The following is a 23,742-nucleotide window of genomic DNA, read 5'->3' as shown; positions in this document are numbered from 1 at the left end:
TTATATATCTATTGATTTCTATGTGTATTATTGATACATTATTTATTTCAAATACAATAATTTCAAAACTAACAGTAAATAATATATAGAAAGCGTCATGTTGTTTAGTTGGAACATCTACTAGGAAATTCCATCCAATCCAAATTCAATTTTTACCAGGTGGGTACTTGTAGGTCAGTTATTTTTGGAATAAAATGAATCCCTTAAAAAATATGAAATAAGAATAGAATGATAAATATTTGTGAAAATTTACCAAATCAACATGTTTAACGTGAATATTTTCACACTAAAATGATAAATATTGTTAAGAAAATATACACAAACAGTTCATTCAGAAGTTATGACGTTTAAAAGATCCCGCGAGTTAACTCGTGCGTGGCACTGATCATGAGGTGATATCAGTTATAATCATTTATGAGGAATGGTTATAAGCCATTGGCACAACCAATTTGGTTTTTGACCTTGAGAACAAAATGTACTTTTTACACGGAACCAAAACTCACGGCTGCAGAGACGAATGCTTATACAAAATATGGCGCAGTGGAATCGCCAGCAAGATCAGGTATCATTATTTAGATGTAAGTATACATATTATTTTGAATTTCATAAAATTACACTCGTTCTGGGTGTCTCGTAACAGTAAACTATATTAGTAAATTAGATATATCTTGATGAACTATAAAATAGTGATGTAATATAGACTTGTTGAAAATATATTAAGCATAATAAAATTTAAAATAAAAATTTAGAAATTCAGCCTTTCTGGTTCTCTAATATTCATAGATCTACTGGTTCTGGGATCTACTATTTCTGGCAGTAGACAATTCATATAAAAGTGATATATCTTTTTTTCAATCTTTTCAATCCAAAATGTCTCGTCTTTTTTGATTAATTCTATTTTAACAGGAAAATTATGTCCCATCCAAACTCCAAATAAACAGACATCTTTCTTAGTAATATGAAGCTGCCCCTGAATCTGGAAGTACCAATCGTGATTTTTATCTATTACCATATTCCTGTCTTTATCTACTTTCCAAAATTTAATTTTTTTCTGTACAATAGCTTCATCTGCACTTATTCCAGCAGCTGAGAAAGGACATTTTATTTCAATAATTGTATCATCATCGCTGATGCCATCTGGCGTTGCACCGATAAAATCATACACATCATCGATAAACAATCCACATCTCTCAATCTTAATCCGTTCTTGTACACTAAGCTGTTGTAAAGCTATTGATTCATTTTCTTTACCATATTTTACCGCTTTCACGTTGGCTAATGATTGGCTATATAATAAACGTTTTACCAAAGGCCCAAATTTTGTATTTTCTCGCCGCTTACACACCTTACCAAAAACAGAGGCAGTAAGAAGGTTTCGTCGCCTTTCTAGCCATTCTGCACATTCAGATTGTAATACGGTGCGTCTTTCTATATCCCTCCTCTCATAGTTTGTCAGTTTGAGTTTTTTCAAAAAAGTTTCTTTTAACAATTGATATTGATTTTTGTCCATATCAGGTTTTTGGCAACTCTCTCCATAATCTGGATTAGATAAAGGAACAGTATGTATTGGTTTTCGCCAAGATTTTCCTATTTTTTTTTTATTTATTTTCAACCTTCTTGATTCTAAGCGATTTATGAAGGCTTTTGGGCTATTTTTATAAACTTGTTTTTGAATTGTGCAATGTAACTTATTTGTATTAAATGCGATTACCGCCGCTGCACATCGTCCCATGTACGATTGTCTTTGAGAGTAGTTAATTCTCTTGCCGCCTACAAATTTTGCAATCATGTTATTAAAAGATTCTGAAATATTAGTAGAAAAATTATAAATTAAACTTTTTGAATTTAGCACCAAACGAGAATTATATATCATTAATTGAGAAAATAGACTGCATTCTTTTAATGCTGGTACATAATTTACATCAAGCATGTCCTCTGTATTTGGTTCATTTGTACAAAAATATGGTAGACAAGAAGTATGGTCTCCAAAAACATGGTGCGGTCCATTAAATAAATCTTTTTTCAGAGCGATAACCTTTTCTTCGAAAGTACTATCTTGTAGTTTTCTATACTTGATTGCACCTATGACGGCTTTCCGCAGACGTCTTTTTCTTGACGCAATGATTTTTCTTACATTCAAGGGATATCTTGTGTCTTTGGTTAATGCCTCTATTTTGCCACAATAATTTCTAATTAAATGGTTTTTACATTCAACTTTCTCGACAGTTACATTCGGATAAGGGTGACAATCAAGAATTTTTTTGTATGTGCTGGAATCTCCATCAGCAATCAATTTTGAATAAATCAATCCATGTGTATTAATAGATTCTTTAAAGCCTTCTAATATTGCTGTAGATTCCATTCCACCTGACGGACCGGTATAATTTAAAAAGCATTTATGTTGTTGAGCAGGGATATTTTTATTTTTAGCTTTGGCGCACAAATCGCAATATTTATTTTTCACTGACATGTACAAAATCTTTCCGGTTCTTTGACCAATGATCGTGGCAGCGCCAGATGCTGCGGAATAATTGCATCTGTATGAACGTTTCGACCAACAGCCGTCTGCAACAACTGATATCATGGGAATACCAGAAGAATCGACGTCACCATTTTCGATTGCAAGTTGTCGCTCTTCTTTCGCAGCGTTTTCCATACTCTTATTTTTGGTTTCTTCAAACCACTCGTACACCTTCTGTTGACTCTTTCTGTATGTTCTTGCTGTAATCGATGGTACGTCAATTGCTGAACACATTTCTTCCAGATTTGAAAATCCACTGCCGATACTGATTATACTGGATACAAATGCGTCACACAGATTCATTTTGTTTTTGTTCATTTCAGTGGTATATAATTTTAATTTTTTACCACAAAGTTTACATTGAATAAAAAATGTACTACTAAAGTTATCCCGATTTTCCCCAAAAAGTTCTAAATGTGATAAATTACAATTAAATGGAGAATCATGGTGGCTAATTAATTGAAGTTGTTGGAAAAAATATGAAAAGTCTATAATTCTACGGCCTTCTACACGGAATTTAGGGCTTGAATCTTCAATTTCATTTTCTATAATAAATTCTTCGTGTTCGTGTTCAAATGTGGGATGAAATTCTGGTTCAGGTAGTATGCTTTGAGGATTTCCATGCTCAGGCATAGTCTTCGGCAATATATCAATACTATAATACATTCAAAAATATTAGTTTAGTAGATAGTTAACAGAAAACAAAATGTATAGCTGCTATTAATTATTGTACCAGATTATAATTTTTGTCACAGACACACTAATTTCGAATAAGACATGGCACAAACATAATATAAAAATAATATAAGTACAAATGATCATTATACTTAATTGTGTGTATTAATAAGTAATACGCAAAACTTCCTTTTGCAAGATAAATAAATATTGTGAACCAAAATTTTCTGTGAAATGTGGTTTTTTCAACTATGTATAATTATGTCAAATTATAAAATAATAATTTCAAACCTTTGTGTTTTTAATGTATTAATATTTCCATCTTTTCTCCTACGTCTTTTTTTGGAACTTCCAGCCATCGGATAGTGAGTTCGTGGCATTTTTTGTAAGTACAATCGATATAAATAATTGTGATAATATTGTTAGGTACCTATGTCAAAAACCGAGGATGAAAATTTCGCATTCCCGCTGAAATAAATGACGTTCATAGTATTGCCAGGCTAAACTTTCGAAATTAAAGTTAGTTTTTAAAAAAAAAATTACATTGGAAAATATTATGTAAGTACAGGCATCCATTATTATGTTATTTGATGAAAGTATTCTTTAAAATCATCTGTATTATTATAATCTCGCAAATTCATAATTTAGTAAAAGTTAAATTTTCTGTAATATAAACATCAGTAGGTACCTAACCTATGTTGATTCATAATTTTGGCTAAGTAAAAAATATAGATATTTTTACTTCGCGATGTGTTTGGGGTGTTCTAAATTATGTAAGTATGTTTAATAACAAATGTGAAATTCGTAAAACCTCATGTGTATTATTTATTAAATAAAAATAGTAAAACTAATAGTAGATACAAATGGTGAAAAACTTCATTCTCTTATTTACTAAAATATCAATTCAATAATATTTTAGTAGATATGGCAATACTGGACGACCCGATATATGTCACTGAAATAAAATAAAATCTATCACAATTTATAAAATACATACCTACTACAATCATAATTATTTTGAATGTAGAGGGAGATAGTTATAGAAAGGGACAGAAAACTGATTGCTATGTTGCAATATTAGGCAAAATAGATTGCAACAGTGTTAAAAATTATAATGTATGATTTAGTATGACATAACGTAGAATTGACGCAAATACAAATTTCTTCAGATTTTTTTTTGTTTTGTCCTCAAATGTCAAAATATGTTTTCCTTTTGAATAATATGTTCGAATTTGTGTTTGTTTCGCCTATTTTTGTGTTCAATTTGTAGCATTCACTTTTATAAACATATTTTTGTACAATACTTGTGTGTTGGCGTATTTTTTTGGTCATATAAAGTTAAAATAATACCAGCTAAAGATTCCATACATCATACACCAATTCGCAGGTGGGTCTGGCGGATATCAAGATGGTCGAATATTTCGTGGAAACAGTTGTTTTAAAAAGGTCTCTATTTAGTATTACAAATTTATAACTAACAAGATATTTCATCATTTATTCAATGATTAATGATAAACCTTCTGATACGTAGCTTTATATTATTTCGTATGTCTATAATTGTAGCATATTTAAATAACAAAATGTCCACTCGCTTCCATTAGATTTAGAACCAATAGAAACTGCAAATATTATAATTATACTGAATATATTTTACTACATTATGTTTTATAACATTACAACTATCTATAATAAATCGTTTGAGATAATAATTAAGGGAAAAATTTGTCATCATCACAGCCTATTAATGTCACAAAAATATGGCTTCGTTCTCAATTATCACGTTTCACGGTTTCAAAGAATATTATTTTACGTCATAAAAATACTTTATGTAGTTATCAAATGTTTTACATAAATATTTGACGATGAATAAGCTTCATAATGATATAAATAGTTTTTCTACAAATCTTACGTACTATTCAGGCTTAACCTCTGAAAATACCAGAAAATAGCTGACATGGAACACCTTCCCCCTTAATAATATATTATTTTACCTACAATAAACAAATAAATACTAAAGAATTACACTGGAACATAAATGCCAGCATGGTTTACAGACACTTCACATGAAGACTAAAAATAACACTTCCATTATGTCCATACAGATCGAAGTGGTGCGTCTTGGACAAGGCCAAATATAGTCGTCCTTGATTTTGGGATAAGTGGAAGCCAAATATTTTGAATGGAAGCTATTGAAAATCCGTAATGTTGGAATGCAAGGAGCAACCTTAAAATGTACGCTTCGCGCACTGAACAATGACCCCTATATCGTCTCATATGACGAAAGCAAGAAGATTCGGTTATACAGGCTCAAGACTATGGATTCCAATCCCGGAATCCTGAACTATTTTCGATACCTATGAATCCCGGGATTGGTAAACATAATCCCGAAACTTTCGGGACTGATTTTTTCTATCAATTTTCATGGAAAATAAAATAAAAACGAAAATATAACAGAAAAAATACTTTTAATAACATATAAATACTATATATCATTTTTTCATGAATAAATAAAACTGTTTTACTTTCACATTATTATTTATATAACAATATTATATACTCCATTAAACCTACGTATTTTCTTCTTTCGACCATGTCCGAACCTAATAGGATCATATGGGCCTCCACAAAGTAGAGGTTTGTATTGACAGATTTTGTTTTTTACGAGAAAAAAGTCAGCCACTTGGACTATAACGCCGTGGGTCCCAGGTTCGAATCCTGGGTCTAGCAAGTACACATAGATTGAACTAACACAATATTGACAATAAATATCTTAAATAGTATAAATTATGATAGATTTATTTTTGACCGATTTTATCAACGTTATTTGTGTAGTTATATAAAAAATTTATAATAACTTTTGAAAAAAAAGCAATCCCGGGATTGTTAAATCGTAATCCCGGGATCAAGATTTTGGCTCGGGATTGGATTCCCTACTCAAGACTATCAATGAAGAAAAACACACAAACACAACCACCCAAGAGGCTTCTCTTCAATATAAATTCGGAAATGGAGATCTAAATTGCGGTAAATGTTTGATCTAATTATTATTAAAATGTTTATTAAGATTTAAGTTTCGTGTAATATTATGAGCTATAAAATTTTAAAATAACTGTACATACTCGTACTTCAAGCCGAAGGGCACAGTAAATTTATTAATTACTCCATACTATTATAATTTCAAACACCCGCGATGAACCAGTGTTAACGTTTCCGCTTGTAAAGTCACAGGTGTGTAAAGCAAAGTTGTAAATATTTTTGCGATACATTATTCTCTCTGTCTTGAAAAAATAAGGGTGATCCTTGTCGATTTTCCTCTTAACAAAACTTGGCAACATCTGTAATCATATTTTTAGCCTGATACCACAAAGTGTTAGACATTATTAAATCGATAATTATTGACATTTCGGCACATGACGGCGCGACAATTTGATACATCCTAAAATCGTTAATCAGGAGCGATAGGTAGGACAAGGGTGGGACGCTCTGTAAGAGGGGGATGCATATTTAGTTTCGACGGAGACTTCCATGCGCACTCATTAACCAATTATTCGCAAATCTGCACGTGTGGTTTCTAGTCACCAAAGACGTCAAAGGGCAACGAAAGTAAACTAGACATCGCGAAAAAAAAATACACACCTGTTAAATCTTTTATGTTAATTAATACATTCTATTTTTAATCAGTGAGCTGAATTTTTAATTTAAGATATTTTCGTTACCATGTACTAAGTTTAGGTAGCTATTTCTATATGTATATACCAAATGAATAATATCCTCGTTTGCCGCCCCCAAGCGACGCTCAATCTGCTTACCCCCACGGGACGTCACTGACATCGGACTGAAGTCGCAATAAAAAATAAATGGTATAATATTATTTACTAGCTGCGGCAAGAATAACGTGAAGCGTGGCCGTTTCGAGAACTACTAGTATTATAATCCTCCCTAGCCCTTTCCTTTTCGTTCCCCTCGCCGTTCAATCATTATATTTGACGTTCGCTATTTGTGGATGCTGCAAGTTCGTGTAAGTAAAGTGTTTAATAGTGTTAATAATGCAAAAAGTGTTGAAAAGTGATAGCAGGAGGATTATAAGTCGTGTTATAAACCTACTGCCAAGAAGAAAAAAACAAAATATGGCCACGGTCCAAATAAGCTCTATGATAAAGTTGCTGCAATGATACATAGATATTCTTTGACGTTTCAGTGTTACCATATAACTAAAAATATCCCTACAGATTGGAAAAATATTGTAGGTAGATAGCACATTCTGAACTACGTAAGTATAACTTTATTAGATATAACGTCACTCATTCATTAAAATAAAGTAAAGACACATTTTCCTGAAACGTCATAGGGAGATACCTACGTAGTTTTGCGATACCCTTGATGATAACGCCTACACTAAAGCACAATAACCTATTCTCATGACAGCTTTAGATAATATTGCGGTAATGTGTCATTTTTCATACTGTTGCTTAGTAACCCTATTTTGACAGATAAAACAATTTCGTGGTTCATTATTTTATAACATTACTTCACCACCAGTTTCTTTTTAAAGCATTAAGGGCCCACATGCGCCACGTAGGTCATAATGGAGATTTTATGATATTTTCAGAGCATAAGCCTGGACATTCCTTAAACGTTGTAGATAATCTATTTATATAATTTTGAAGCCTTATTATCCTTTATATTTAGTTTAAACATTTCATGACTGCATAAAGTATTTTTATTACATAAAATAGTATTATTTTAAACCTCTCGATCTAGTGTTTTAGAATATAGTCATATTTCAGTACATCCATGTGCAGTGGAGTTAATTTTTTTTGGGTTTATTAATTTTTAAACGCATTTATAAAACCATTAGTAAAATTAATGTTAACATTATAATATAGTGAAATATTTACGATAAAAAATTATATTTATAATCTCTGTGATCCCAAATTTGACAAGAATTAGGCATTTTATTATTTTTAAAAATTGTTACGATTAACACATTTTAAGATAATTCTAAAGATACTAATTATAAGCTATGTCTTTGACCATTCAAATGTGATAAACATCCTACGAATAATGATTGCTTTATAATAATTATTGACCTAAGAATAAGGTAGTATTTTTTTGAAATACGCCATTTCTATTAGCATTTCCCAGTGGTTGAAGCTACAACATACGGCCGTAGGCATAAATTGACAAACGATAAATGAAGTAGGGAGTAAGATCATGTTAACGCGCGTATTTTAACATATACCTAACCGAAAAAAACGATTCTGTTAACCAAAGTAGCACCCGTTTGCTGTTATTACTCTCCATTTTATTTCTCCATCGATGATATTTTTGTTGGTTATCAGGGAATCGAAGACCACAAAGCTATATACACTCAAATGGCGTTGATTTGGATATTTGGGGGAATCTATGATTGTTGTATAGATATGATAGGATACCTACTTTGTTTTTATTGTATTGTTCTATAGACCGGTAAAAGTTCAAATAAAAGCTTATCTTGATCTGACTATGTCTCCATATTTAATCTCGGATAGCTCTAATGCTGTGTTAAATATTACACAGGCCAGTGCATCAACTTGTTGAAGTACATTATTATGTGTCACTGTGGTGTATTATTTCCGGCTTGGCCAATAAACAATTAATACTGTTTTATATTTAATGATTGCAGCATTATTTATATAATTTTGGAAATCAAATTTTTCCAGTTTAACGAGTTGCAATTATGTTTAAATAAGTTTCACGTTTGAATTAATTACCCATTTCTATGTAAACTTGCAAGCATTTCTTGAAAGATAAAGAGGGAGACGCATGCCAGCAGAGAACCTAGCGGGAAAATACGAATATTGCAATTTGAGATTTTTTTTTTGATAATTTACAAATTTAACTGTATTAACTAATAAATATGTCTCTGAAAACATTAAAAAGATTTTTTTTAAATTCAAATATGAACTTATAATTGTAAAAAAATGTACTTAATAAAATGTGAATTCGTTGCAGGGTCACATCTTATTATTACATTATACTGTATGGTCGTATTTATTATTAAAATTTAGTATATTAAGTTTTCAATTTTTAGTCGTGTAGATTTTTGACTAATTCATCGTTTTAATATGTTTTATATTTATTTTAAAAAACATCGATTTTTATAAAAATATAAATGTATATAACTTCAAATCCTTTTTATTTATATATCAATCACGAATAAGTCAAGTGATCAGATATCATCAGTCTAGGATCCAAGCATTAGCTTTATCATTTAAATAGAAATATATTTCATGAAGACAATATTGTCATGGCTCATTATTAGTTATTGATATTATAAAGCGAATAGAATTGCGTAACATTTTGTTTCCAATTAACATTATATTTGTATGCATATATTGCCAACTGACCAGTGAATCACAATCTTTTTTGTTTGGAGGAACCTAGCTAAATTATTTTTTTTTTCAATAATTAATATAACAAAAACCACAAAACACTTTCATTCCTGGCTTACCTACAGAGATGATAAAATAAGTACAGATGACAAATGATTGAAAAATTATCTCTTACCTGTTTTCCATCAGTACATACCTATTACCTACATACTTATTTATACATGAAACTGAATTCAAACATTTTAAAATTTTGTATTAAAATAATATAATTGTACCTATATCAATTTTTTTCCTAACTTTATAGTGTATCTCATTGATGTTTAATGTCATTATAATTAAATTTGCATATTAACTGTATAGCTGTAGTCGAACTTGGTTATTACGAGGAAGATGGGACTGACTGAATTTGCTCGTTATAAGCATTACCATTAAGTAGTGTCATAAACGCATTGATATACCACTAGATGAGGAGTTCCCATACAAGTGTCATTTTAAAAATGTACCACAAAAGAAGATATTACGAATATCGTCTTATAATATTTCCTTGTAGGTGTAATGCGTTAAGACCGTTATTATGGATTCCCGAAAAAAACTAAATTTGCGTTCTTGGAATAGTGACCCTAAGGGTCTGCAACCCAAAGCTTGCAAGCTACCAAAAATTCATGTCTGAGCGGATAGAGCAAGTCGTCATGCGCTGACTATTCGTTAGAGTAAGATGCAAGCTAGATCGGGCTTACTCAGAATTATTGCCAGGTCGTTTTCAAAACTAATATTAAATGAGCTTATATCGAGTTAAGTCCGCTGATATTAAAACAGTAAGTTTTAACACTGGCCAAGTCGCTGAAAATCGGGCGTTATTTTAAGAAGCATATGTTTCATCCAGTAGTATATCAATGCATAAACGTAATCCAATTCCGGCGGCGTCCTGCCCGGTCGGATTTTATTGCTAAGGGTCGAAATGTTGTTTTTAAACGAGCGACACATTAACAGTTTTAAAATAAAAATTGACGATATTTTTGTTCGGTCTACCAGATAATCAGCTCGTTATAAAAGTAAATAAATGTATAGAAAAAATTATAAACTAAAATGTTAATGAATGTTTCCTCATTGCATCCGAGATCTCGCTATTTCCGTGATCGTAATAACCAAGCTCTTCTGCATTATAATTTACATGTATTGACTTGACTAATCCTCCTTCAAACATCAATAGACATAAAGAATTGTAATACTTTTTCACGGAAAAGTAATGAAGGATTATTTGAAAATATAATCTCATTTACAGGATGTTGGATACCAAAAATTCATGTTGTTTATTTGATTCAGCACAATGGCACAATAGTTTGAGCGAATAGCAAACAATACTCGTAAAAAGTTTTTTAGGAGCAATAATGGTTTTTTTGTTAGAATAAAATTGGTAAATCGTAATTTTTCGCAAATAATTGCGGTACCCCAGCGGGTCTATTCTATACAAAAGGCTGCTTTCGTCCGCTAAAACCGCTAACTAGGGTATGTTTGTATCAAATTATTAACACATATTGTAACAATTATTATTAGCCAGTATTAATTAATTTGCAATAAATGATATATTTTAACGGCATGCCCCCTGCCTGTGCTAAAATGTAGAGTATGAGCGATAGAGAGAGAGCGAGAGAGAGACAGTTTCAACTGATTAACTGATTACAATACAATTACAATTATAATATTTCAATATAAAATGTATGTAACAAATACTAACACATTATCAAGTTAGCACGTTAGCACGTTAGCGGTTGATAGTCGCCTTTTGTATAGAATAGACCCGCAGGTTGGGTTTACAGCGGTTACAAGGGGGTTATGACAGGGTTACAAGCGGCCTTATAATATGTTATTTTATTAATATTATTGTTGTGTTCAAAATCAACACGTGATTAGAAAGTTCATGGTCAATAATATAAACAGGTATTTTTATTTAATTTTGTTATGACGTGAAACTATAATCGGTAAATGAGGAAAATATTTGCAGATTTCTAATATTATACATGGTTGATTATTGTGAATATGATTTGAATATACCTACATAATATCAAGTCTGATAATAATTGAAGATCATCAATATATTATTATCTATTATATCAGGCAAAGATTTTGATCCTTTTTGAGAAAATTTGACATGCTGCCTACAGAATATACCTGGTGAATTTAGCGAATTGCCAATAACCAAATCACGTTCAAATGTTAATAAGATACCATTGATAATGGCGGTAAATTTAAACTTCTTGGGAACAAACACATACACAATATTTTACTCAATTTTGAAGTTGTCATAATATTAAAGTTGAATCATATCTATTTCAAAACCATAATGTTTTAGGTTTCAGTAACAAACAGGGAACTGAAATACCTAACGGGTAAGGAATAGCAGGTAACCGATCTCGAGTAAGGAAGAACCGGGGATAAACTTAAACACGTGTTAAGAATACGCCATACGTCGGATATTGACAACTGCTCTCGGTTTATGGATTAATGCCGATTATAGTTTACTGTTGTTTTTTGGTTTATTTTTAATTCAACGATATTTAATTTGACCCTCGATATGTTTCTGCATGTAAATATAAATATATTAGGTTTATAGCCCGCAACAGCTGTTAATGTAAATAACTCAAAAATAGAATTAACAAAAATAACTTTGTTTCATAAGCATTAATGATACGATACTTGAATATACAGCAAGTTATTGTTTGTCTATAATAGACTAGAATAGGTTTCCCAAACTATATTCTGCAAAAATCTGGAATGGTTTTATATGGTGCAACGGCTGCAAATACTATTCAAAAACTTTGGTAAAAGACAGGAACCTCAACAAAAGTATTATTATTTTACTTCCGTTTACTACGACATATATATGCAAAGCTTCTTATTGTGCTGCAATGAACTTAAAATCCAAAAACATGCTCATCGCCATACTAGATATAAGAATTCAATTACTTTCTAATGTTGTGCCTGATATCAAGAAGATTTGCAATTCAAGGAGCCAAGTCATTAAGAATTTCATTAACTTATATATTATTTTGTATATGTTATGTTTAAAAAAATACTTGGTAAATAAATAACTACCTATTGTTTTTTCTCATTTAAATTTTATTGATTATCTATTATTTACCTACCCTCAATAAATAAAAAAAGATATTACGTTAAAATTTTAGGATTTGCGAAGTGTTCTATCGCATGAAAAGTTTGGGAAACCCTTCAGACTTTAAACTTTTAAAAAGTGCTATGTTTTAACAGTTTTAACTCTCTTGGCTGTGTTAACTTTTTGATCGAGACGGCTAACTTATTGTAACAATTATACCAGTCGATAACAATCATTAGCCGCCTCTTGTATAGAATATACCCACTGATATATAAGGTATTTGATTTTAACCGTTTATAATCTATTATTGCTATTACAACCGTTTGCAAGGAATGGTCAGTTATTTTAAATTTTTTCAAAAAAAAAATCTCGAAAAAAATGATTCATTTTCTTTTGGTTAAGTTAAATTACTTCTTTTCTTATTATATTATATTACATTAATTGCATATTTTACTACCTCCTTGCATTTCTGTGGTCTGGAATATTTTGGTATAAAAATCAATTGTCACGTCTTGCATACTTTTATTGCCAATTAAAAATCATGAATGATTAAAAATTATCATTCAATGGATATAATAACACTTTATAGTGCTTGTACATAATATCCTCTGTATGATAAATTCTTAGCTCGGTTAATCAATTAGCTAATACACAAATATATAATATAAAATTCCAACGTAGCGACTGGAGGATTTTTTGTATTATTTTTTTTTTTTATGACTGAACCTGGGAAATCCGAGAAACTAGATTGTTTCACTATGTACGTTAGCTATTTATTGATCAGAATGTTTATATAAAAAATATTATTATGGATTCCTTATAAATTATTTACAATTTGTGATTTCCAGTGCAAGCAGTTAAGGTAAATAATATATTGTATTCAATAATCTTAGATACTATATACCTTTCTAAAGGCGAATAAAATATATTAACTACATAGTGTGGTGTCTTTTCTACAACCATATATCTCAAAAAAAACACAACTTTTCACGAGAGGTAAAAAACAACTTTATTCTCTCAGTTTTCAATTCAGAAATATATTTTCTTCTATAAAATATCTATTTAGTATAATTACACATATTTTCATGAAAAAAAATTTGGGTTTCTTCAATCTATTGCACAATACTTTCGACTGATCAGCCATATTATCGAAGATACGAGGATGCGTTGTAACTTTACTGTGAATCATTCCATAATATTACTTCAGTAAACACGTATCTTGACTTTGGTCGGAGTTCAGTATTCTGTGTAAACACGTATCTCAAGATACGAGTTTATAATATTTAAAAAAGTTTTTTATTTTTTTGTGACTGCTTAAATCTATTATGTTATTAAGTATATTTTGAGATACTTGTTATTGGAAAATGTGCGTACCTATTCAAATTCTGAATTCATTTCATAAAATAACTCAAAACTGGCAAAAATTGAGGTCTTTGTTTGTAGAAAATTTGTGACCAATTAGATATTAAAGGTAAGTATGCTACCGCATAATGTCGTGGATCCCAGTTTCGAATCCTGGGTCTGGCAAATACACATATTGTAATATATGGCCGTATATTAAAGACCGTCCAACCTCTTTGGGTCGTATAGTAATGACATAAAATTCATGTCTAAATAAAACACGGTTCTTGTCGGTTTACACTTTATAGGAAGCCAGCAGCACACAAATATTGAAAATACCCAATATACTGGATTATTTATTAGGTTAGGTTATATTAGCTTTTTATTCTTGAATTCACGAAAATTGAATTAATGTTCATATTGAATCTAATAAAATTGGAGACCGTAGAGTATACGGCCATCTCGTTCCGATAAAAAGCTCACGGTGAATTAATGTTTTACGTACAACACTTAGATAAAACCATAAAAAATTATAAATAAACAGCACAAACAGGGAAACGGTAAAACATGACATTTATTTTTGAATTATTATTGTTTTTCGATTAAGATACAGCCACAGAACAGATAATAAATATAATACCGATAGGCTATATTCAATATGCCGCATGTTGATGCAGGGTTTTGAATGTGTGAGTGTCCTACGAAAATGAAGCACGCATTATGCACGTGCAATAGTGTGTGTAATACACTAACATTAAATGAGCGTAAATGCATAAACCGAGGGCAGTTTTCAATATTCAACGTACAACGTATTCTTGTCACGTGTGTAAGTTTAACCCAGAATCTTCCTTACTCGAGTCGGTTACCTGCTATCGCCTTACCCGCTAGGTATTTCAGTTCCCATTATTTCTGAGTTCCCTGGATACTACTTATGAAGACATCTTCAGTAATACGCACGCCTATCAAGAATGTATAAAAAAATTAATGTTGGTTTTTAGATTTTTACTTACAACCGTAAGTTATTAAATTATTTCATATTATATTGCATCGTATGCTGTCACATTTAAAATAAACACGAATATTATAACAGCAGTATGTTGAATTGAATTTAATAGATAAATGTAATATGGCTTTGAATATTTTATTTACTTACCTAAAATTTAAATTCACTTGACCCCTACGAGCCAAATGTCGTATGGAGGAGTTTATCGATTGTTTCTTATCAAAATAACACACACATTCAGTATTTTTATTATACAAATCATTATGTGAATATTATCTAAATAAGTATTCGCTCAATAATAAGTAAGAGCTAAAATAATTGTAAAATTGTTGTAGGAAATAGCCTTTCGCCTATATATTTATTAAGGTAACCGGACAAAACAGAACATAAATAATCAAAAGATGAAGAAACAGAACGGTAACAAAACATATATATTTATTAATTAAATATGTACTTATAAAATTTAAGTTTATAAAAGAAATATTAATATTTAATATTATATCTCTATATATATAAAAATCTCGTGTCACGATGTTTGTGGTCGAACTCCTCCGAAATGGCTCGACCGATTTTTATGAATTTTTTTATATATATTTGTTAGGTATGAGAATAGGTTAACAAGTATATTTCATACCGTTAGGTGATTAGGGTATCTCTATCCAGAAAAATTTTCTTTTATTTTTTTGACAATTTTTTTTTTGTATTTTTTTAATTATTTGGCATAAAAAAATACTTATAATCCCAAATTTTCACTTTCCTACCCTTACCCTCCCATTTTTTAATCGCGATTTTATTATTTTTGTATGAACAAATTTAATCGTCGTTCGTATTTCAAACAGAACGAAATTATTTATGTTGTTGAATGACAGATGGCACTACGTCCGAGAAGAATTCAAGAGAAGCGTCGCGTCATTTTGACATTTCATTCGGCATATCACAACGCAGTGCGTGCAAAATTTTGTACGATTTATTTTTATGTGCGTGTATTACAAACAAACAAACAAAAAGTGTAAAGCAACAAACATGCAAAATAGTAGAGCAGAAAGAACAGACGAACAAATCCAACAAGATAACAAAAACGTGCGTGTAAGCATGTCGCAATTACGTGCACCCCAATCACAAGAGGCACGAGCTGAACGAAATCAACAACGACAATTGGAACGGAGCCAAGCGCGCCGGTTCGTAGTTAACACACGCAGAGCAAATGACCGACAACGCCAACAAGTACATCGAACATTTACATCCGCTTCGTTCCTTCGTTTCGCATTCGAGTACGAGCCAGATATTGAATATTCCGCTCATCCGAAAGTGCTGATTGGGTGCTATGGACAAAAAATGTCCCCATTGTCATGCGCTCAAATTCAAACATGAGTCAGCCGGGATGTGTTGCGCATCAGGAAAAGTGCAACTACCAGAAATTGAGATACCACCAGAACCATTGAACGGCTTGCTCATCGGCACGGTTCCAGATTCAAACCTGTTCCTGAAGTCCATTCGCACTTTCAATCCATGCTTCCAAATGACTTCGTTCGGAGCAACAGAATTAGTTCACAATATTGCGGCAAATGGTCAACAATTCCATTCTACGTTCAAAATCAAAGGTCAAGTATACCACAAAGTAGGCTCATTGCTGCCAATGCCAAACGAACCACATAAATTTTTACAAATCTACTTCATGGGCGGTGAGGACATCAATCATGTAGATGCACGTTGTGGCTACAATAGCCTCAATTCGCCTAATGCCAGGCGCATCGTCGGCGAACTACACGCCCTGTTGAATGAGCACAATGAATTATTGAAATTCTTCAAAGCACACATGCACGAATTGCAAAGTGACAATCACGCTATTGTCATCAATCCTGATAAAACACCAGCTGGAGAGCACGTGCGTCGATTCAATGCGCATGTTGTTGACGACATTGCTGGAATCATGGTTGGCGACCGCACATCGACGCGAGAAATCGTGATTCAAAGAAGAAACAATACTCTGGAGTTCATTGCTGACACACACCATTCATACGACGCTCTCCAATATCCGCTAATTTTCTGGAAGAGACAAGACGGATATTGCATAAACATTAAACAACGAGATTCTGTCACAGGTAATTCATTCATTATGAACATCATTACTCATTTTGAATTGAGAAAATGAATGGTTGATGTTTTTTTGTTTTTATCGGCGGTCATCGTCTACAGCGCTCTATTTTTCTTTCTGTCATAGATCCCATCCCCACACACTTACGATACATTCGTTATTTTTTTATTTAACAACCAAAATATTCACTAGAAATAATTTATATGGCAGAACAACGTTTGCCGGGTCAGCTAGTTATATAATAATAATATAATATAATCACTGCATGTTCGCCATTCGGCGTAAAACCCTCAATAATTTATCTGCTTGATTTTTATAATCATGCACAACTTCTCAGAATAAATCATTAAACTCATTATTTCGTTGTACCTAGTCATAAGCATTTTGAACATATTATATTGATTAAGACGAGATATACCTAGCTTGCCGGAAACAGCGAGTTGAGTCCCATTTAATTGAGGCTTTACAATAAGTGCTAATACTTCGATACAAACCTACCCAAGATAGCTGCCGTGGCGGCCGAAACCAGTCTTGTATATAGAAATAGAATAGATGCGCAGCAGTGGGTTGACCCCGGCTGCTGATGATGATGACACAGTTTTTTTATATATTATAATATATTAAATTCAGATAGGTAACGAAAATATGAATACACGGAAAGATCGCAAAAACAAAAATCGATAATAAATCAAACAAGTCTACGTGAAATCCTAATACTTACATGACGGATAAAGCTAATAGTTTATATACCTAGGATAGGGTATTTTTCCTTTTTAAAAATTACGAATAGCGTAACGTGGTATAGAAAGGTGCATGTTGGATACAACACGCTAAAACCACAAAAAAAACCAACGGATAAGGTCGCAGACAAGAGTACGCAATCATACAATGGTACCCAAGGTCCATAAACGATCACAGGGACACCCTAAAATTCGTTGGATTTACGAACTCATAAAGTTATGTGGATGTACGCGGCGGTTAAGAACTAGGGACCGAGAAAAGTGAAAGGAGCAAGGGAAGACCTTCATCACTATTATATACTAATATGTACGTACACATATAAAAGAATATCCTTACACTGCATTGCTAGAATTCGTAGATATGTTATATTTTGTTATTCCAAGTATAGTGCGAAACCAGTTTTTTGTATTTATTTATTTAATAATACTGCAATGGAAAATAAATATAGAAAAACTGGTTTTATGACCATAATTATTCTAAATCTATGCAATATAGTAACGCAAAGTATTAAAATGCTTTATAAAATTAATATATTATTACGTAATTATTAGATATTGTAAAAATACTAAGGAAAATAAGAATTGATTATTTTATTATAAGTTACAATTATAGGCACCTTTTAAATCAATATTATATAATATTATCATGATGTTAACTATCAATCAAGTGAAAAATATTCATCATGAAAAGCAGAAAATTTAGACTTCCAGTAGGTACCTACAGCAATGAAAATCAATATTTACCCATTAAAACTTAACGCGTAAGCCTTAAAGCCGGTTCGGATTAGTCGAGTAATTTAGTCGAGTGGCAAATAATTTAATAACCAAACGTGTACGAGCAAACAAATTTAGTCGAGTAATTTAGTAAAATCATTTAGTCGAGTCAATTCATTTTGTTCTAATTTTTCGGTCGAGTAGCGACCCCCACCACCTCTCACTAAATATTAAGCAAGCCACGAGATAGATAAAGTCGACGATAAAGTCTGAACACGTTATCTTTAGTCAAGTTCATTAGTTGTCGTAGAATTGCTTCCTCCGATTCTTCTAATATATCCATTATAAATGAAGTTATTAAATTATTTATTTTTTGAACATATATAATTTTAAAACGAATTCGAATCATGCTGGATGTCATATTATTATTAAAAAAGATTTTTTTTCTATTGGTTATATATTTCTCAGAAGTGTTTTTAAATTATGTGTGTTCAATAAAAAGAATGTTACATTCGTTGAATAAAAAAATAGTTAATTATTAATTTTTACTTTATTACGTTACGTCACTCACTAATGTACTACTGTGCTCGGACACTTTTCAGTTACTAAATCATTTAGTGGTAACTAAATCACTCGCCACTCGACTAATCCGAACCGGCCTTTAGGAAAGGGTAGAGAGCAGCAAAATGGTATTATAGAAGGAAAATATGATAATATCCGCCACGAGTACGATGCATTCGCAAGAAAATATAGAATACGCATCGTCATTTAACGTAGGTATTGACACAACCTCAGATAGTGTATGTTATTAGCATCTTTATGCATTTCATTCACGGTGCCTTAAAGAACCTACGACCGATAGAATAATTAACAAGAATATAAGTAGTTCTTATTTTAAAGACTCAGTGACGTCCGTAGGGGTAGGCAGATTGAGCGTCGCTTGGGGGCAGCAGTTACTCGAAGGGCGGAAAATCGAGAAGAATCATTTGGTATATACAGAAATAGCTAAAATTATTTTGTTTATGCGTTGTACATAATAGCATAGTAAAAATGCTGTGAAAATAATACATCTGTGTATTGCTGAAAATAGTGCAAACCAAATGTGTCAGAAATATCAACCAAATAAGACCTCAGCTCTGGTGATTTGGGTGAATGTCTAACTTATATTATGTTTCCTCGCTTTCTATATTTAAATTTAACTTTGTATGTTTTTGTGATATATTTTTTGTAGCATTGTATCCACACAACACATTTCTTAAATATTGGAGTCATGAAAGGATGATAAAAATACTGTATAAAAATGGGATGCGCTGCCTAGGGGCGGCATTTTGTCTTGGGATGTCACTGTTAAAAGACCGCATGATTGGAGCACAGAACCTTTCAAAAATCTCTCTATAATATAAGTATATAATATTTATAATCTTTATAATATACTTATAGTTCAATTACAATGTAATTTTCATAAAAAACATTAAATACAGTGGTTTATTTATCTACATTTTTAGTCAAGTGAATGTATCAGTAAAATCACTAGGGTTTCTCCCAGATAAGAACAATAATTATTTATCGTATTGTTTTTTACTTTATATTAACAAATAACGTGTATGTAAAATGTATGCTTTTTCCTGTGTATACCGGTACAGTTCTGTAACAATTAACCGCATTTCCTTCAAGTTTTTTTCTGTCAACGTTACGTTACCATTTTTTTAAACCACACGAATGTTATAGAGTTAAGCCGCCGATATATTTAATTCCTGTTACTCAAACATGAATTAACCGCGATTTTTTTTCATAAACAAATTCATCATCGTCATGCTGGGTAAAGGATTCTCCAAACCGACTCCATTTCTTTCAGTGCGTATGTATTGCATTGCCACGTATTTTCCCAGAACTTAACTATCGTCGATCCAGCGTCTTTCCAGATCCAGATCTTTGTGTTTTATATTTTCTACCTCTTAGATAACTAGATTTATTTTTAAAAGTCTATAAGTCTGTAAAAATCTAACAAAAAATACACGCATAATATGTAATTATTAAATATTATTTAATAATTAACCCACAGACGATGACATTTTATAATATTATATATAATAATAATAATATTATCTATAATGTATAGGTATAATATGAGGTAGCAAAGCCTAGTCATCATAATAATATTATAGTACTCGCATTTGTACACCTATTAACGAAGACTTCATGGCCCTACGTCGTGGGTCTGAGGCAACAATGATAAAAAAATAACAGCAAAAAATAAGGGTTATATAATATTATATATTATAAGAAATGATATTTTATTTCCTATAAACATTTATTTCCTATACCTACTGTATATTTTTACAATATACTTCTTTAAAACTACCTAAAGCATACGAAAAAACGTTTAAAAAGCTTATGACTTACAGAAATCGAGCAAATAATACTATAAGCGCGCTTCAGTGAGTATTAAAAGACATTAGTTAAAATTTGTCGTAATTAAGTATGACTCCTTTAGCATTGTGACCAATGTGCGTGGGCGCTCTACCCCAGAGATGCTGGCTCGATTCCTGCCGTGTGTCTTACTTTTTTCAAAAAGAATTTTTCTATTGGTTTTAATGTATTTTCTCAGAAGCGTTTTCAAAATTATATATGTTCAATAATTAGAATGTTACATTCTTAAATCTTGTGAATTATTCGTTGAATAAAAAAATGAATAATTAAAAAATAGTTATTTATTGAAAAATTTATATTATTCTTCTATTTTTTATTCTTTTTACAACCCGTAATAGTCGAGCACTATCAGAATATGAAGCTGTGTGTGTGTCAATTAACTTCTAGCAAATAGCAAATAATGTTCAACATATATTTGATCCATACTAAGTGTTAAGAGAATGGAACAACCCTTTCTCGCAAAAGTCTGTTAATATAACCTGTACTATATTATCCAGACCCATACATACACTTAGGAGCGAAAATTGTAATGAAAATGTTGTTTAATGGTGTAATTATGGTCACCATCAATTAGGCATAATGTCATTTTATTAAGGTATGGTATACATATACCTAATATATATTCAAATTAAAATTTATTTTACATAATAATGAACATAACAAATTATAAATTCAAAGCTTTCACCCATTGCCGACTCAAGTAGACAGCCGATACATTCACAACGACTGGTCCTACTTTTGCCGCCCCACCCGTTGTTGTCTATGGATGACCTGTCATTGTCTATAGAGTGCTCATACTGACGCGTATGTCGTGTTCTCACAGGGAATGGTTTGATTTGGATAGATGAGTTACATGATAAATAATACACTAGCATTAACACATCTACAAATGTAATGCATAGATCAATGCTACATATTTTTTGGAAATCGATAATACCACCGGTTTTTTTGTGAAGGGCTAGTCTGACTTTGACAGCTGATGAATAACAGGAATGTATATTATTTATAAATAACACTGATAGTTACCTAATATATTATTGATATGAGAATTTTTTATAATTCAATTTGAAACGAGAAAGGGCGAATCAATATGTCAAGAAATCTGGGATCTGATTTTGACAGCTGAAAAGTGGACCACTCGTTGCTTGTGCAAAAAGTTATGCTCAGGCTATATTAATTTAAAGATGGCGGTGGTTCACCATATGACATAAAATATTTTTTCAAATAAAAATACAATAAGTAATAAACAAGTAATAAAATAAGAAAAATAAAAGTACATGGTAGCACACAGAGTTAACTAGGTTTATAGTCCATATCTTAAAAACTTATAAAACAACATTCACCTAAATTCACCTCTCGTAAGTGAAATAATATATCAATATCCGAAACGAGTTGGTTAAACATAGTTATTGCCCTCCCTATATTATATTAACAGAAAATTGATTATAAGTTAGGTGTTATCTCGTCGGACATTGTGTTGACCCCTATACTCACCGACGGAAACTATATTAAAATTCATTACAATTATAATATAAAAAATCCAATATTAAATAACGATCAAGTAGCCCTCTTATTATTATTTCATTGCCGACCATAAAACAATGTATTCACTAAGTAATAATAGTATTAAACTTATTTGAATTTAGAATGATGTATAAATACATTAATTAATCACGTGATTAAGTTCAGGGAAATGATTCGATTGAATTATATTGCATAAAGGAATTGGTTTAACACGGTTAATAATATTATAATTACAGTACTTACGCGCGTTGGATCCATTTGATGCTGCCAGCACTACAAACGTTATTAAAAATAATATATTTAACTTATCTAATAACATTTTAAAACTATTGTTGTGTCGCGGCAGAGGGAACAGAACACGCGAAATCGACATATCAGACTGAAGACAACTTTAGACGCTACCGGTTATGACAGCGATTTAAATAACAGCCACTACACAAAACCAGAGCTAAGCAACAATTGGGTATACGTGCACCGACTCAAAATTATTATTATGCATATTGACAGAAAATTATAATTGTAGAAACACTAATTTTATTCTGGTGGCGCTTTTCGCAAGTGGACTGTAATTTTAAGGCATAAAGCCCATTGACGCAGCGAGTGCGGCGCTCGCGCAAAATTTCTACAAGTGACGCGTAAATCATCAAAAATACAAGGTAATCAAATACGCCAGCGCCCACTGGACTTGACGATGCCTTGCGCCCCGCTTGCCGCATGAGTCACCGTTTTTCGCTTCTCGGCGATATGATTTAATGAAAATACAAATTGAACACGACTACCAAAATTACGCTGCTCGAGGCGTCGTCGATCGACGGGCGAAAAGCAATTATTTAATAACAGGGGACTCTTTGTTCCGTGTCCTATATTTCGCTGGTTGAATAATGTCGTCGTAAATATTTATTACAAGCCCCGAAATAATATAATATTTTTATTGCTTTGTTATGAGAGACGCTGTAAAAATAATTATTTTGTGCTGCTTGGGCCGCTTATTACATAGGTGAAGGGTAATGCGCGGCGAGAGACGTGTGATTATGGTTATGAATAAACACTTCATACGCCGACTTCGCCCGCTCGACGCGTTCTATGGGCACCATCGCTAAGGGTTCCATGACAAAATATAACATGACAAAACAGAACAGTGACAAAAGGGAACAGCCGGGGGAAAAATAAAACATTTATTTTTGTGGAATCTATTTATTAATTAAATACTTATAAA

General features: G+C 31.6%; 1 protein-coding gene across 1 annotated transcript in view; it reads right to left on the bottom strand.

The window, feature by feature from the left end:
• Positions 1-22,929, bottom strand: part of LOC147071551 (transmembrane protease serine 9-like) — a 66,797-nt gene extending 43,868 nt beyond the window's left edge. The window contains exon 1 of the mRNA XM_085947968.1: positions 22,770-22,929. Coding sequence (XP_085804094.1) covers positions 22,770-22,899 — 130 coding nt within the window. The 5' untranslated portion in view covers positions 22,900-22,929. The remainder of the gene's footprint in view (positions 1-22,769) is intronic.
• Between the last annotated feature and the right edge of the window lie 813 nt (positions 22,930-23,742).

The sequence above is a fragment of the Rhyacophila brunnea genome, unplaced genomic scaffold (genome assembly GCF_057557595.1).
Source record: "Rhyacophila brunnea isolate RB1 unplaced genomic scaffold, BYU_Rbru_1.0 scaffold_20, whole genome shotgun sequence".
Taxonomy (NCBI): Eukaryota; Metazoa; Arthropoda; class Insecta; order Trichoptera; family Rhyacophilidae; genus Rhyacophila; species Rhyacophila brunnea.
This window is presented reverse-complemented; position numbering and strand designations above follow the sequence as displayed.